The sequence below is a fragment of the Bos indicus x Bos taurus genome, chromosome 7, assembly GCF_003369695.1.
Source record: "Bos indicus x Bos taurus breed Angus x Brahman F1 hybrid chromosome 7, Bos_hybrid_MaternalHap_v2.0, whole genome shotgun sequence".
In the NCBI taxonomy this organism is placed as follows: Eukaryota; Metazoa; Chordata; class Mammalia; order Artiodactyla; family Bovidae; genus Bos; species Bos indicus x Bos taurus.
In genome coordinates, this window is record NC_040082.1 from 92807206 (window position 1) to 92820190 (window position 12985).

The 12985-nt window shown below is 49.0% G+C and overlaps 1 protein-coding gene across 1 annotated transcript in view; it reads right to left on the reverse strand.

Moving 5' to 3' along the window:
* The window catches only part of C3 (complement C3), a 36018-nt gene that overhangs the window by 2854 nt on the left and 20179 nt on the right, over window positions 1–12985 (reverse strand). Inside the window, exons 22-35 of the mRNA XM_027547464.1 lie at window positions 12485–12551; window positions 12298–12384; window positions 11384–11587; window positions 10716–10791; window positions 10298–10457; window positions 9226–9324; window positions 5761–5917; window positions 3949–4112; window positions 2480–2638; window positions 2273–2332; window positions 2060–2150; window positions 1868–1919; window positions 1232–1319; window positions 1022–1108 (exon numbers count right to left, since the gene is read on the reverse strand). Coding sequence (XP_027403265.1) covers window positions 1022–1108; window positions 1232–1319; window positions 1868–1919; window positions 2060–2150; window positions 2273–2332; window positions 2480–2638; window positions 3949–4112; window positions 5761–5917; window positions 9226–9324; window positions 10298–10457; window positions 10716–10791; window positions 11384–11587; window positions 12298–12384; window positions 12485–12551 — 1551 coding nt within the window. The remainder of the gene's footprint in view (window positions 1–1021; window positions 1109–1231; window positions 1320–1867; window positions 1920–2059; window positions 2151–2272; window positions 2333–2479; window positions 2639–3948; window positions 4113–5760; window positions 5918–9225; window positions 9325–10297; window positions 10458–10715; window positions 10792–11383; window positions 11588–12297; window positions 12385–12484; window positions 12552–12985) is intronic.

Below are 12985 nucleotides of genomic sequence, written 5' to 3' on the forward strand. Positions count from 1 at the left end.
TATTTCCTTTCCTTCTTAAGAAAGTGGATTTTTAACCACTGGACCAGCAGGGAAGTCCCTGCCCTTGCTCTCTTTCTCTCTACTATGACTTTTCTCCAAATATATGTGTCATCACATATACACATGTGTATGTATCAATATGGGGCTTCCCAGGTCTCTCCATGGTCAAGAATCCACCTGCCAATGCAAGAGACTCTGGTTTGATCCCTGGGTGGGGAACTAAGATTCCACATGCCGCGGAGCAACTTAGACCGTGTACCGAGCCTGTGCCCTAGAGCCCACACTCAAGCATCAAGAGAAGCCACCACGATGAGAAGCCCGCGCACTGCAATGAAGAGTAGCCCCCACTTGCCGCAACTAGACAAAGCCCATGTGCAGCAAAGAAGACCCAGTTCAGCCAAAAAAAAAAAAAACAAACCCCAAAACCTGCAATGAGATAGCACCCACACATGCCGGAATAGCTATCATCACAAAGAACACAACTAACAAATGTTGGGAAGCTGTGCACTGTTGGTCGGACTGTAAATCGGCATGTGGACTTCTCCAGGTATGGCATGTGGGTTCAGTACTTGTGGCATGCCACAGCCAAGAGCCCATGCACCACAATGAAGACCCAGCTCTGTCATATAACTGAATAAATAGAACACGGGAATAAATAGAACAAGGGAAGAATGGGGAGAAAATAAGAGAAGAGAGAAATGCTGGGGGCTGGGGAACAAGGGAAGCTCTTTCTCTCCATCAAGCACTGCTTTTTTAAAACCACAAGTGGGTTTTTTTTTCCACTCAGTGGTTAAGACTCTGGTGAGAAGAAGCTGGAGGGAACAAGTGAAAAATACAGTTGGGACATGAGTGGTCAGACGGTGCAATGCTTACAGAAGGTGGGTTGGCCTTGTTTTACATGCCCCTGTCCTCCAACACCCAGCAGTCCAGACCTTGTCTCCCTGGCCCCACCTGGGCACGAGGCCAGTGGAGAAGGAAAGGTCAGCCAGGCAGAGGTTCAGGATCCCAATGGAAGCCTTACCTTGTCCAGGTAGATGATGAGTGTGTTCTTGTTGGAGTCTCTGTTCATCTCATACTTAGAGATGTATCTGTCGACACCAGTGCTCAGCTGGGGAAGGATGTGGTTTGTAAAAATCCCTCCTGCATCCCCATTCCCCCTGCCACTCCAGCTTCTTCCAGACCCTGGGCTCCTGCCCATGGATCCCAGCCCCTGAGCCCAAGGCCTTCATACCGTTTTGAGGTCTTCAACATCAGGTGAGAAGCCTGTCATCATGGATATATCCAGGATGGACATAGTGGCATCCTGGTCTCCCAGGTACCTGGATGGGGCAGAGGGAGAGGGGGTTGGTCCCCAAGGTGGGATCAGTGCCCGGACAAGGGGGTCATATCAAAGACTGAGGCCTCTAGTTCCCACATAGGAGCACAGAGGGAGGTTCAAATGTAAGAAACATTCTCCTAAGGGGAATACAGGAAAAGCTACATAATGATCAAGATGATTCATTTTTCAGGTTCTGGAACCCAACTGGCCCGGGTTCAAATCCCAGCTCTCTGTAACATCTGATGGGTTACTTAACCTCTCTGTGCCTCAGTTCTTGGGAATGAACATGGGCAGGTCTCACTTTGTATGTTTCTGTTACCATGGTCTAATTCAACGTCACCAATCCCCCAGCACCATGTTCTGACATCAAGACCACGTTGCTAATCTCACACTGCCATGCAAAGGGAGGTCTTCTTGTCCTGTATTCAGCACAAGACTAGATGCACAATATACTCTCAGAAAGTGTTAAGCATCACAGTTATTATTTTTAAGAAGTCTTGCTAGAGACAGAGGGATGGCCAAGATGAATCCCAGTGAACCATCTCTTACTTGGTACAGATGTCAAGGATCATGGAACCTTTGGCGTCCTGAGGCTTCTTGACTAGAAACACAGAAAACAGAAGGATGGATGGTGGTGGGGAAGCGGGAGGAGTGTAGTTCCTGGGTTCTGATCCAGGAGGGAGGCAGACATAAGAACAGGGTTGGGGGAAGGGTAACAGATAGGGTCTCTACTCCTTTTACCTGTTTCGGGGGCTGGGCGTATGGAAACCCGGAGGTCGAACTTTTTGCAGGAGACTTTGCCTTTGAGCTTGGCATGGTACACGGTCACTACCTGGTGAGGTAGGAGGGGAGATGAGGTGTCAGTCCATTTGACTTGGGAAGGAAAGGGGATACTGGAACAGAGGGGCCTAGAGAAGGTGGTGGGTCAAGAAGGTGTAGGTTCCCATTCCTTACCGACAAGGTGCCTTGTCCTTTCCCTTCAGCTTTTACTGTGAAACGCTCATTTTCCTTAGTCTGCAAGGAGTGGGGAGAGAGATGAGAGAGTATTTGGAACCAAGCCTTCCCCCATTGGTGATTGTCATCGACTCTATCTCCTGCCTCCTAGAAAGTCTGGCTGGCATGGAGGATGAAAGTGATGAGGGTGTGGCCAGGTGACTTTACCTCTTCTGAGCGCAGGAGGCTGGCAGATTCCCAGAGGATACGATGCCTGACCGCAGAGTTGCGGCTGGGCAGTTGGATGGACACATCCAGGTTCAGCTCCTTGTGATCAGGAACATCCTTCTGGTATTGGGCCAAGGCTTGGAACACCATGAAAGTGGCCTGTTACCCATGACAGAGAAAGGGGGTGAATTTGGGTTACTGAGAAAGTGGTTAGAACCACTGAGGGATGAAGAGACTCATATCAGACCTGGGGCATTGAGGCAGTGACCTAGAACCCACCAGAGAGGGTAAGAATATGATTAGGGGCTGGTCGGATACTGAGGACATGTCCTAGAACTCTGAGTGAGACAGGTCAGACAAGAGCTTAGAGACACTGGGAACATGGCTAGAATCCACCAGAGTGTACAGGCATAAGACAGAAAGTCCAGCCACACTGAGAAGGTGCTCTAGACACATCCAGAGGAGAGAGTCTAAGACAAGCATTGGTAGAGGCACTGAGAATGTGTCTAGAACCCACTCATGAAATAAAAGAATGAAATTGGAATCTGGGAACACTGAGCATCTGATCTAGAACCCCAAAGTGACACTGAGAGTGTGATTGAGAACCCACCAGAAAGAAAAGCGGTTAGACTGGAGCCTGAGCTTCTTGGAGTTTGAGGTTACTGAACCCATAGTCTAGAACCCATCAGGGACTAGAATAACTAAAAACCTGGTCTAGAACTCACAATAAGATGTGGTAACACTGGGAGCCTGATGGAACTTAGAATGTGGTCTAGAACCCACTAGTGGGAGACAGAGGCTTGGATAATGGTGTGTGAGGTGTTAGTTGCTCAGTTGTGTCCAACTCTTTGTGACCCTATGGACTGTAGCTCACCAGGCTCCTCTGTCCATGGAATTCTCCAAGCAAGAATACTGGAGTGGGTTGCCATTCCCTTTTCCAGGGGATCTTCCCAACCCAAGGATCTAACCCAGGTCTCCTGCATTTCAGGCAGATACTTTCATCTCTGAGCCACCAGGGAAGCCCCTTGGATAATGCTGTAGAGTCATTAAGAACCTGGTCTAGAACCCACTGATGAGACAGGGTAACACTGGGGGCCTGGTGAAATGAACATGAGCTAGAACCCACCAGTGAGACAGAGTAAGATGGGGCACTGGGAACATGGTCTAGAACCCACAGTGGGAAAGAGAGATTCACACTTGAACCTGGGCCCTGAGAACATGATATAGACACCAAGAGGGAAAAGGAGGCTTGAAACACAGCTCAGGGCATTCAGAATGTAGTCTAGAGTTCACAGATGGGTTTGCAATTAAAAAAAAAAAAAAAAAGATTCTTGACTTCATTCCAATCATCCTGGCTGATGGAAGAGAAGCACTGCCTCTCTTGGTCTCGGTACTTTCTTCAGAAGACTAATGAGGCCAGAGGAGGCTGGGATGCAGTTACCAGGGCGGGGTATGTGTGGACTACTTGCCTGCGTGGAGCCATAACCACCTCCATAGTATCTCTGTTCGTTGAGCCAGCGCACGACAGGAGGCGTAGTGTCGTAGTCTTTGCGTACCAGCAGAGCCAAGAGGGCGTAGGACGTGGCCTCCACATTGTAGAGCTTCTGGTTGGGTTCCTCCCAGCGGTTCTTTTCTGCAGGGAGAACCCCCCACCCCAAGTGCTCACTGCTCTGTCCATCCTGTAAACAGCTCAGAGAAAACTCAGGAAAAAAAGACTCATAGCCTAGACTGCTCGGTGTTCAGGTGTCCTGGCCCACATTCTAGGTCCTTAATCTGCTGGCTCCTGCCTCATTCTCTTCCTTCATCCACCTTCACTCTTCCATATGAGCTCTGCACTTCAGCCCCACTGTGGGAGATTTCCTAAACTTGAAACACACATTTTTACCTCTGAGCCTTGGCATATTCTGTTCCCTTAACATAGAGTACCTTTTCTCCATCTACTTTGTTAATTCTTACCCACCCCTTTTCTCCATCTACTTTGTTAATTCTTACCCACCCTGCACAATTAGTGGGCACCCCAAGATTGAGTGGAGGTCCCTCTTCCTCCTGTCTCTTAAAGGATCCTGTGCTTCTCCGATCCCAGCACTCTGATACTCTATAGTAATCTATGAACTCATTTCATTCTTCAATTGGAGTGTGAGGCCATAATGGCAAGGGCTGTGCTGTACTCACGGTGGTGTCCCAAGTGCCAAAGAAAGTTATGATGGCAGAGATTGTCACTGAGAACCAAGAGGAGGATAACCTCCTCTCCCTGTGCACACAGTTGGACTACATTTCCCAGAAGACTTTGCAGGTAGATATGGCCACATGACTAAGCTCTGGCCAATGGAATGTGCACAGCAGTGATTGGGCCTCTTCTATGTCTAGTCCCTTGCACAATCTTCCTATTTCCCTTTCAGCTTGAAAAGGCAGGATTCTGAGGCCCCAGAATGGCAGAGCCATGAAAAGATAGAGACCTTGATCCCTGTGTCACTGTATGGAGGAGAGCTGTCCACCAACAACATACTTCTGTCGTGTTAAACCACTTTGGTGTTTATATGATACTTGAGATACCTTATTATCAGTGCGTACAAACATGATACAGTGTCATCACTGGAACCAATGACTAGCAGCCCACTATGTTCTAACCACTGTGCTAAATTCCCCATGGTATTATTTTACTGAATCCTGATTACCTTTGAGATAATTATAATATTACAATATTGTTGCTGTTAGTCACTAAGTGGTATCTGACTCTTTTATAACTCCATGAACTGTAGCCTGCCAGGCTCCTCTGTCCATGGGACTTCCCAGGCAAGAATACTGGAGTGGGTTGCCATTTCCTTCTCCAGCGGATCTTCCTGATCCAAGGATTGCACCCAAGAATCTCCTGGCAGGCAGATTCTTGACCACTGAGCCACTAGGGAAGCCCTAGGTATCATTTAAAGATGAAGAAACTAAGATCCAGAGAGGTTAAGCGACTTGTACAAGGTCAGACAGTGAGAAAGTGGCAGAGTGGGATTTCAATTTAGATCTGTCTGATGTCCATGCTCATGGTCGTAATGACACCTCACTGCTGGGTCATAGCAAGTGCTCAGCATTCAACATGGTTGAATGAATTATGCAGTGAGCCTTCTTGTGTGGTTTACAAGCAGAAATTATTACACCACAAAGCCATTCATCCCAGTTCAGCTTGGAGACGTTCATCCCAGTGCAGCTTAAAACCATGCACCCCAGCTGGAGAGGGCCACCCTCAGTCCCCAGCCAGGGGTCCCTCCGTACTCCTCCAGGCTACCCCTCACCTTTGGCTGTGTTCAGAAATTTGGTGAGGCGGTCACCCTCCAGCTTGCCCAACAAAGCCAGGGCATAGGCAGCAATGGCCACAGTATATGGTCTTCGCAACTCTCTGTAGTGGGTTTCAAGGAAGTCTCCTGCCTTAGCGATGCTGCGGCCCAGGCTCTATGACAAAGAGGATTGGGTACTCTGGTCAGGGGAGCGTTGCTGTTAGACAACTGATGAAGATCACTTTCTGGGACCAGGTGGCTTTTGTCCTTGGGACCTGTTTGCCTTGGATCTATGTTTGAGGGTTTTCCATTGTGAGCTGCTTTGTTGCTGAGTACCTACTATGGGCTGTGTGTGTGTGTGTGTGTGTGTGTGTGTGTGTGGTGCGGTGTGTATGTGTAAATACCAAGTGGTGTGCTGGTGAATATTTAACAACCAGCTCTTCAGTGGAGGCACAGGACTGGGCGGGGGGCCATGGGTGTGGTACTAGTTGTTCATTCGGGCTTTTCTGTAAGATGTTATAGAAAAATCTGAACTTTTGCCAATCCAATAAATTGCCCATTACAATGGCATAAAACCTTCCACCAGGGTCAATTTCAAGTAACCACTGTGATGTCCTTGAACATAGAATGGGGAAGACATACTCCCAACAGGCATTCATGAGCTAGTGTGAGCCAGATTCAGCACACCAGGGAACACTTCTTATTCAGTCATTATCAGCTAGCTCTGACAATGTCCCAGTCATATAGCTGCTCATTTAATCTCATAAAATCTTATGAGGCAGGCATTACTTTCATCATTATCCTACTACACAGATTAAATACTGTGACACAGAAAGATGGGGACCAGGGTAAGACATGATTTGAAATGTTTGATGATTTCCATGGTGTCAATACTATCATGCTTGATTTCAACCCACCAATGTGGCATGGCTGACTGTAGATTTGGGAAGAGAGGAACAGTGGAACAACATGATATAATATTTCCAATATAGAGATACAATAGACATAAATAACCCTGAGAATAATGATAAAAAGTAGCAAAATATTTAGGAAGTGATACATTTTAAGTTTATCACCTGTTTTCAGTGTTTAATCTTTGCAGTGTGAATTTATATGATTTAATTTTTAACAACGTTTGTGTTCAGCAACCAGATTGCAAATTCCTATAAATTTAACAACTGGTTTTCACAAGCTGGGTAGCATCCTATTGATTTAAACACCGTCAGTCTGGCTCCACCGCCTATGCCATACTTTATTTTAATGTTGCTGTATTGTAGAAAATGTTGTGTTGTAGTAGAAACAACCCTTTTGACTGCCTTCCTACATCTATCCTCCTCTGTTGTAAGAACACCTCCTCCCTTTCATTCAAATGGCCACAATGGAAGTAGCCATATTTGCCAACTGAGACCTACTTCCTGGTCTCAGCTGATTGGTTCAGGGATGATCACCTGACCCAGGATGAACCAATCAGAGTCCTTCACTGGGAATCCGACCGTTCTAGCCTTGGTCTGACTATTTCCTCAAGGAAGACAGCCATGTTCTGCCAGGCAGGTTGGGTGGCAGGCAAAGGTGAATTATTGGGCAAGAAAGGATTGGAAGACATGGAGAACATAAAGAACAAAGAATTCTGGCAGAGTCCTTGAAGCTACTTTCATTTTTTTTTTTTTTTAATTTTTTGGCTGCAATGCATGGCAAGCAGGATCTTAGTTCCCCAACCAGGGATGAACCCATACTCCCTGCAGTGGAAACAAGGAGTCTTAACCGCTGGACTACCAGATTCCTACTTTCATTTTTGAACTCTATAAATTCTTAGATCCCTAAAATAAATTTCCCATTTATTTTTGCACAATCTAGTCACACATATGACAACCAGGACACACACGTGGCCTCTGAGATAACTCAGAGAGTCCTAAAAAGTGCAAAAAATTATTATACCTATTTTACAAATGCACACAATAAGGCCTGACAAAGGCTACATGAGAGTCAAGATTTGAGGTCAATTCTGTCTGACCCCACAGTCCTGGTGCTCTTTTCTACTATAATTTCTCTCAAATCTCCAAGATTGGAACCAGGAAATCCTGGTTTAAAGGTCACCAGCATTAATGGTAGCAGCCCCCTCCACTCCATCTCTTTTCTGGGGTCCTGAGAAGGAAGAAGCAGCTGGCTGAAAGAGAGATCCTGAAGTTCCCCACTAGGGAAACTAAAAGTCAAACAACCCAATCTCAAAACCCCAGAGCAAAGCAGATGGAGTGATTACAGGCTGTCTTTCTAAGGCTGTCTTTCTAAGCTTCTCTCCTTCAGAACCCAAACTAGAGGAATAGGGGACAGCAAAAAGCCTACATTATTAATTCTTTCCCTTCTGGGGTCATGCATGCTCAGTCGTGACTGACTCTTTGTGACCCTATGGGAGACCCTATGCCAGGCTCCTCAGTCCATGAGATTTCCCAGGCAAGAATACTGGAGTGGGTTGCTATTTCCTACTGCAGGGAATCTTCCCAATCCAGGGATCGAACCCACGTCTCTTGCGTCTCCTGTGCACTTCAGGTGGATTCTTACTACTGAGCCACTGGGTGATCCTTTGGGGTCATGGACATGGACCCCTTTAAGAATCCCCTTAAAGATCTCCAGGAAGGATTTTCCTTCCATTTTTAGTTTTGTGTCCTCAGTTTTCTTTAGGGAAGCCATAAGGATATGAAGGGCTTCCCTGGTGGTGCAGATGGTAAGGAATCTGTCTGCAATGCAGGAAACCCAGTTTCAATCCCTGGGTCAGGAAGATCCCCTGGAGAAGGGAATGGCAATCCACTCTGGTATTCTTGCCTGGAGAAATCCATGGACAGAGGAGACTGGAGGGCTATAGTTCATGGGGTCGCAAAGAGTTGGACATGACTGAGTGACTAACACACAGGAATATGAATGTAGGAGTCTCGTGGAAAGCAAGCTGAAGGGGCTTTTTGTTGGGTTTGGCTACAACTTTCTGAAAATGGTAAAGCAGGCAGAAAAGACCCAATCTTTGATTTCTCTGTGCCTCAGTTGTCTCTTCTGTAAACTGGGGGCAATAAGAGTAGCCTATCTCTTGGGCTGTTAAAAGGATTACAGGAATTAAACATATGAGACTCTTGTTTTGTTGTTTAGTCGCTCAGTCGTGTCCAAGTCTTTTGCAACTCCATGGACTGTAGCCTGCCAGGCTCCTCTGTCCATGGACTTTCCCAGGCAAAAATACTGAAGTGGGTTGCCATTTCCTTCTTTAGGGGACCTTCCCGACCCAGGATCAAACCCACATCTCCTGCATTCCAGGCAGATTCTTTACCACTGAGCCACCTGGGATCTTAATTGCCAGGTAAATGTTGGACACTATTATGGCCACTGTGGTGACTGTTAGCGCACTGGGAGCACTGGAAATGGCCTGAAAGCAAATCTCACCTCAGGTGGGTGTGTTTTTGGTGGGGGAGGGCAGGGCGGGGAGGGGAGGGCGGGGACACTTACGTTGACCTGTGCCTCGCAAATGTCTTTAGCCTCGTGCAGCGCGATGAGAACAAAGGCTGTAAGGGACACATCTTTCTCCCTGGTGTCCCTGAAGCCACCCTAGAGGAGAAGCGTGGAAGCAAAGATAGGGTCACCAATGTCTTCACATGTCAACCTACGCCCCCTGTAGGCTCAGTGGATCAAGGCAGGGCTGGGTCTCTCCCAATGTCTCTCCAGAAGGGCCAGGCTCTTTAGTATTCATTCATTCATCTTGCAAATGTGCTGGTGCTGTGGATGAGATGTTGGATGAAGACCAGATTCTAGTCCCAGCCCTCTCGGTCTGTTAGGGGAGACAGATTACCAACCAGCTTGTCAACAGATACATAATTAGAAAGTGACGAGTGCTGTGCAGAAGTGGATGTGGCGTTGAGAATGGACTATGGGAGTGTGACTCAGTCGTGGAAAAGTGTCCCGGAGAGATGATAGCTAAAACCACAATCTGAGCAGAGAGGAGAAGTCAACTCTCAAAGGGTGGGGCTTAGCATGCCAGGCAGGAGGAACAGCATGTACAAAGGAGAGCAAGGTTCCTAGCAGTACAGATGGAATGATGAGAGAAGTGGGTAAGGCCACGAGGCTGGAAGCCTGAAAGGTCAGGCTTACGCATCAATTCTCCAACTTAAGCACACCCGGTGGGGGTGGAGAGGTGTTAAAACTCGGATTCCTAGACGTTGCCCCTAAAGCTTCTGATTCAGTGCACCTAGAGTCCAGCCTGAGAATTTCTGACATTCTGCATTTCTAAAAGCTTGCAGGTAATTTTGCTGATGTTGCAGGCCTGAGGATCACACTCTTAGGACCATAGCTCTAAGGCGTTGTATGTTTAAGAGCAACAGGAAGCCAGGGGGGGTTCGTTTTGCCCTAGATCCTGCAGGTCTCTGATCTTTGCAAGGGAGGAGGGACACTGTCAGCTCCCTTATTTCCCTGTCCCCGCACGCAGTGAATTGGGCAGTGGGTGGATGGTGGAGTCTTTCTCCAGTCCATCCTGTGATGCTCTGGTGCCCTCTCCCCTGGCCTGCCCCGAATCTCTGCCTCTTACAATCATTTCTTGGTGTATCACAGGCCCATCCTCCTGGAAGATTCCATCAGGCTTCTGCTTCTCCAGGATCAGCCATTTGACGGTCTCACAGAGGTCCTTGGAGTCTATGGCGATGAGGTTGGCGGCCAGTGCAAAGACCTTGACCACGTAGGCTGTCAGCCTGCGGGGGTGGGTACAAAGCGTGAGGCAATTGGCTCTGGGATCCGGAGACTGGCATCTCAACCAACCAATGAGCAGAGTGGGGCTGGGCCTGGCTTGGTTCCTTCAAGCTCTTAAACCAGTGTGGCATGCTGATTATTCAGCGGGCTGGTACCTTGACTCTGGGTGGAGACCTACCTAGACCACCCCAGGCCGAGATCGAGGGCCTGCTCAGGGATGTGAAAGGCTGAGGATGTGCAAGCTGATCCTGGAGACTCACCAGGTGCTGGGGGGCCGATATTGGAAGGCGGCGTAGGCTGAGCTCTTTTGTCTGAAGGCCAGCTGCTGGGTGTACCCTGCGGGGAAGAGAGATGTGTCACCAGAGGCTGAGTGGAGGGGGTGGCTGGTGGGCGTACGCCCTCCAGGGAGGGAAGGGGCTTAGAGAGAGGATAAAGATTCTGTGAAGGGCGGGACAGCGGTCTAGAGAGGAAAGAGGTCTCTGGGTAGGGGGCGGGTGTGTGGGAGGACGGAGAGCTAAAGAGGGACTCAGAAGGTGGGAAGATTAGAGAAGGGGAAGGAATTCTTGGAGGAAAGAGGATTCAAAGAGAAGAGGTTCTCAAAATGGGTTCTCAGGGGCAAGGGGGCCTCAGCGAGAGAGGGAGCTCAGAGGGGTTCAGAGAGGGGGGAGGGGGCAGTCTCAGAGAAGGGGCCGGACCCCGAAAGGGGCGGGGTCTTAGGAGTGGAGGGGGCTCAGAGATGAAGCCGGCTCAGAGGGCTGGGGCTCGGTGGAGCTGGCTCAGTGGGGCGGGGCTCAGGGGCGGAGCAAGGCCAGAGGGGCGGGGCTCAGGGATGAAGTGGGCTCAGAGGGGCGGGCTCAGGGGTGGAGCAGGCTCAGAGGGGCGGGGTTCAGGGGTGGAGCAGGCTCAGAGGGACAGGTAGGACGTGCACCCTTTCTGATGAGCTCCAGGGACTCCTGCCGCTTCTCCAAGCCGAACTTCTCCCACTGGTCGGTGCTGTCCAGGTAGTGCACGGCGATGACCGTGGGCGTCATACCAATCATGTTCTGCTCCCCACAGCCGGAGGGGGTTTGGATAAGGTGCTTCAGCCGCTCTCCGTCGATGGCGTCCTCCGTCATTTGGGCCACCGGAGTCCCTGCAACCCGGCAGGAGGATGGCACTCAAGTCCACGGCTGCTTCCAGACTTTTCAGGCTCTGACCAGCTAGGGCCAAAGGGGTCAGGGACAGCTGGGGGCATGTGAATGATGGAGATACTTCATGGCTGAATGGCTGGAGGGGGTTTTGCTTTTGTGGGGGGTGGGCTTGTGCTTCACAAGGGAACTCTGGGCCTTGGTTCCTCTGGTTCCACCAGCGGTAATAACAGTCATGAATACTTTTACCAGGCTTCATGCTATTCCCCAGGCTCTGTTCTAGGAGAATACCATATAGTATTCTCTTAGATATCATACCCTTAGATATCAATACTATTATTCGCTCCTATCACAGATGAAGAAACCAAGGGTCTCCTCCCCAAACTTCACAGCTGTCAAGATGCAAGGTGCCTTTCTAGCTCCGTCTTGCCCCAGTTCTCCATCCAAGACAATTAGATCTGGAATTTCTGCTCTTGAACTATATTGCTCATGTAAACCTCTTTATCAGCAAAAGCTGTTTGCTGAACTAAGTACTGCCTGGAGCCTTCTATGAAGTGGTTCGAGGAGGGGTTCTAGCTGAAGAGGAGGCAGGAGACACATGGTTAAATATCCCTGGGGTGAGAGTGGATGGAACTGGGCTCCTGACTCTCGGGTCATGACTCTCCTCCCAACATTGTTCTGGGTCTCCTGGGGTTGGGGTCCAAGGGCATCTCACCCTGCAGGAGGATCTTGGTCTCTGACTCGGTGTCTGGGACTTGATCACTAAGATCTGCAGCTGGGACTTCCTCTCGCTGCACTCCCCCTGCAGGATGAATGGGAGACACAGATGGCACCAGCTCCCTCCCACCCCATTCTGCATCACCACCACCCAGGCCTCACTCCCTCTCCCGTGGATGACTCACCTTGACCCAGATGTTCTGGATTCAGTGTACGAACAGCCACAGTTTTGTTGACTCTTACGCCTTCTGGCTGGATGGTGTTAGGGGCAGGGGGAGTTGCATGAGTAAGACAGACAGTTGGTTATATGCTGGGGATTACTGTAGTATAAGGCATGAGGGCCTCCACCTGATCTTAGCTGTGTGACTGGAGGTCAGTTACTTAACCTCTCTGTGCCTCATCTTCCTTCTTTCCTCATGCCTATTGTTGTGCAAGTTCATAATAAAATTATAAATTAACAAAGAAGTAACAAGACCTTTAGAAATCTTTCTATGAGCCTAGATGATTGCTCTCCTGTGGTTAATTCATTTAATCTTCACAACAACCCACTGGAGTGGGTACCGCTTTTATCACTCCCATTTTACAGATGGGGGAGGGACTTCCTCATGGCCCAGTGGTTAATAATCTGCCTGCAGTGCAGGGTACATGGGTTTGATCCCTGGTAAAGGAACTAAGATCCCACATAC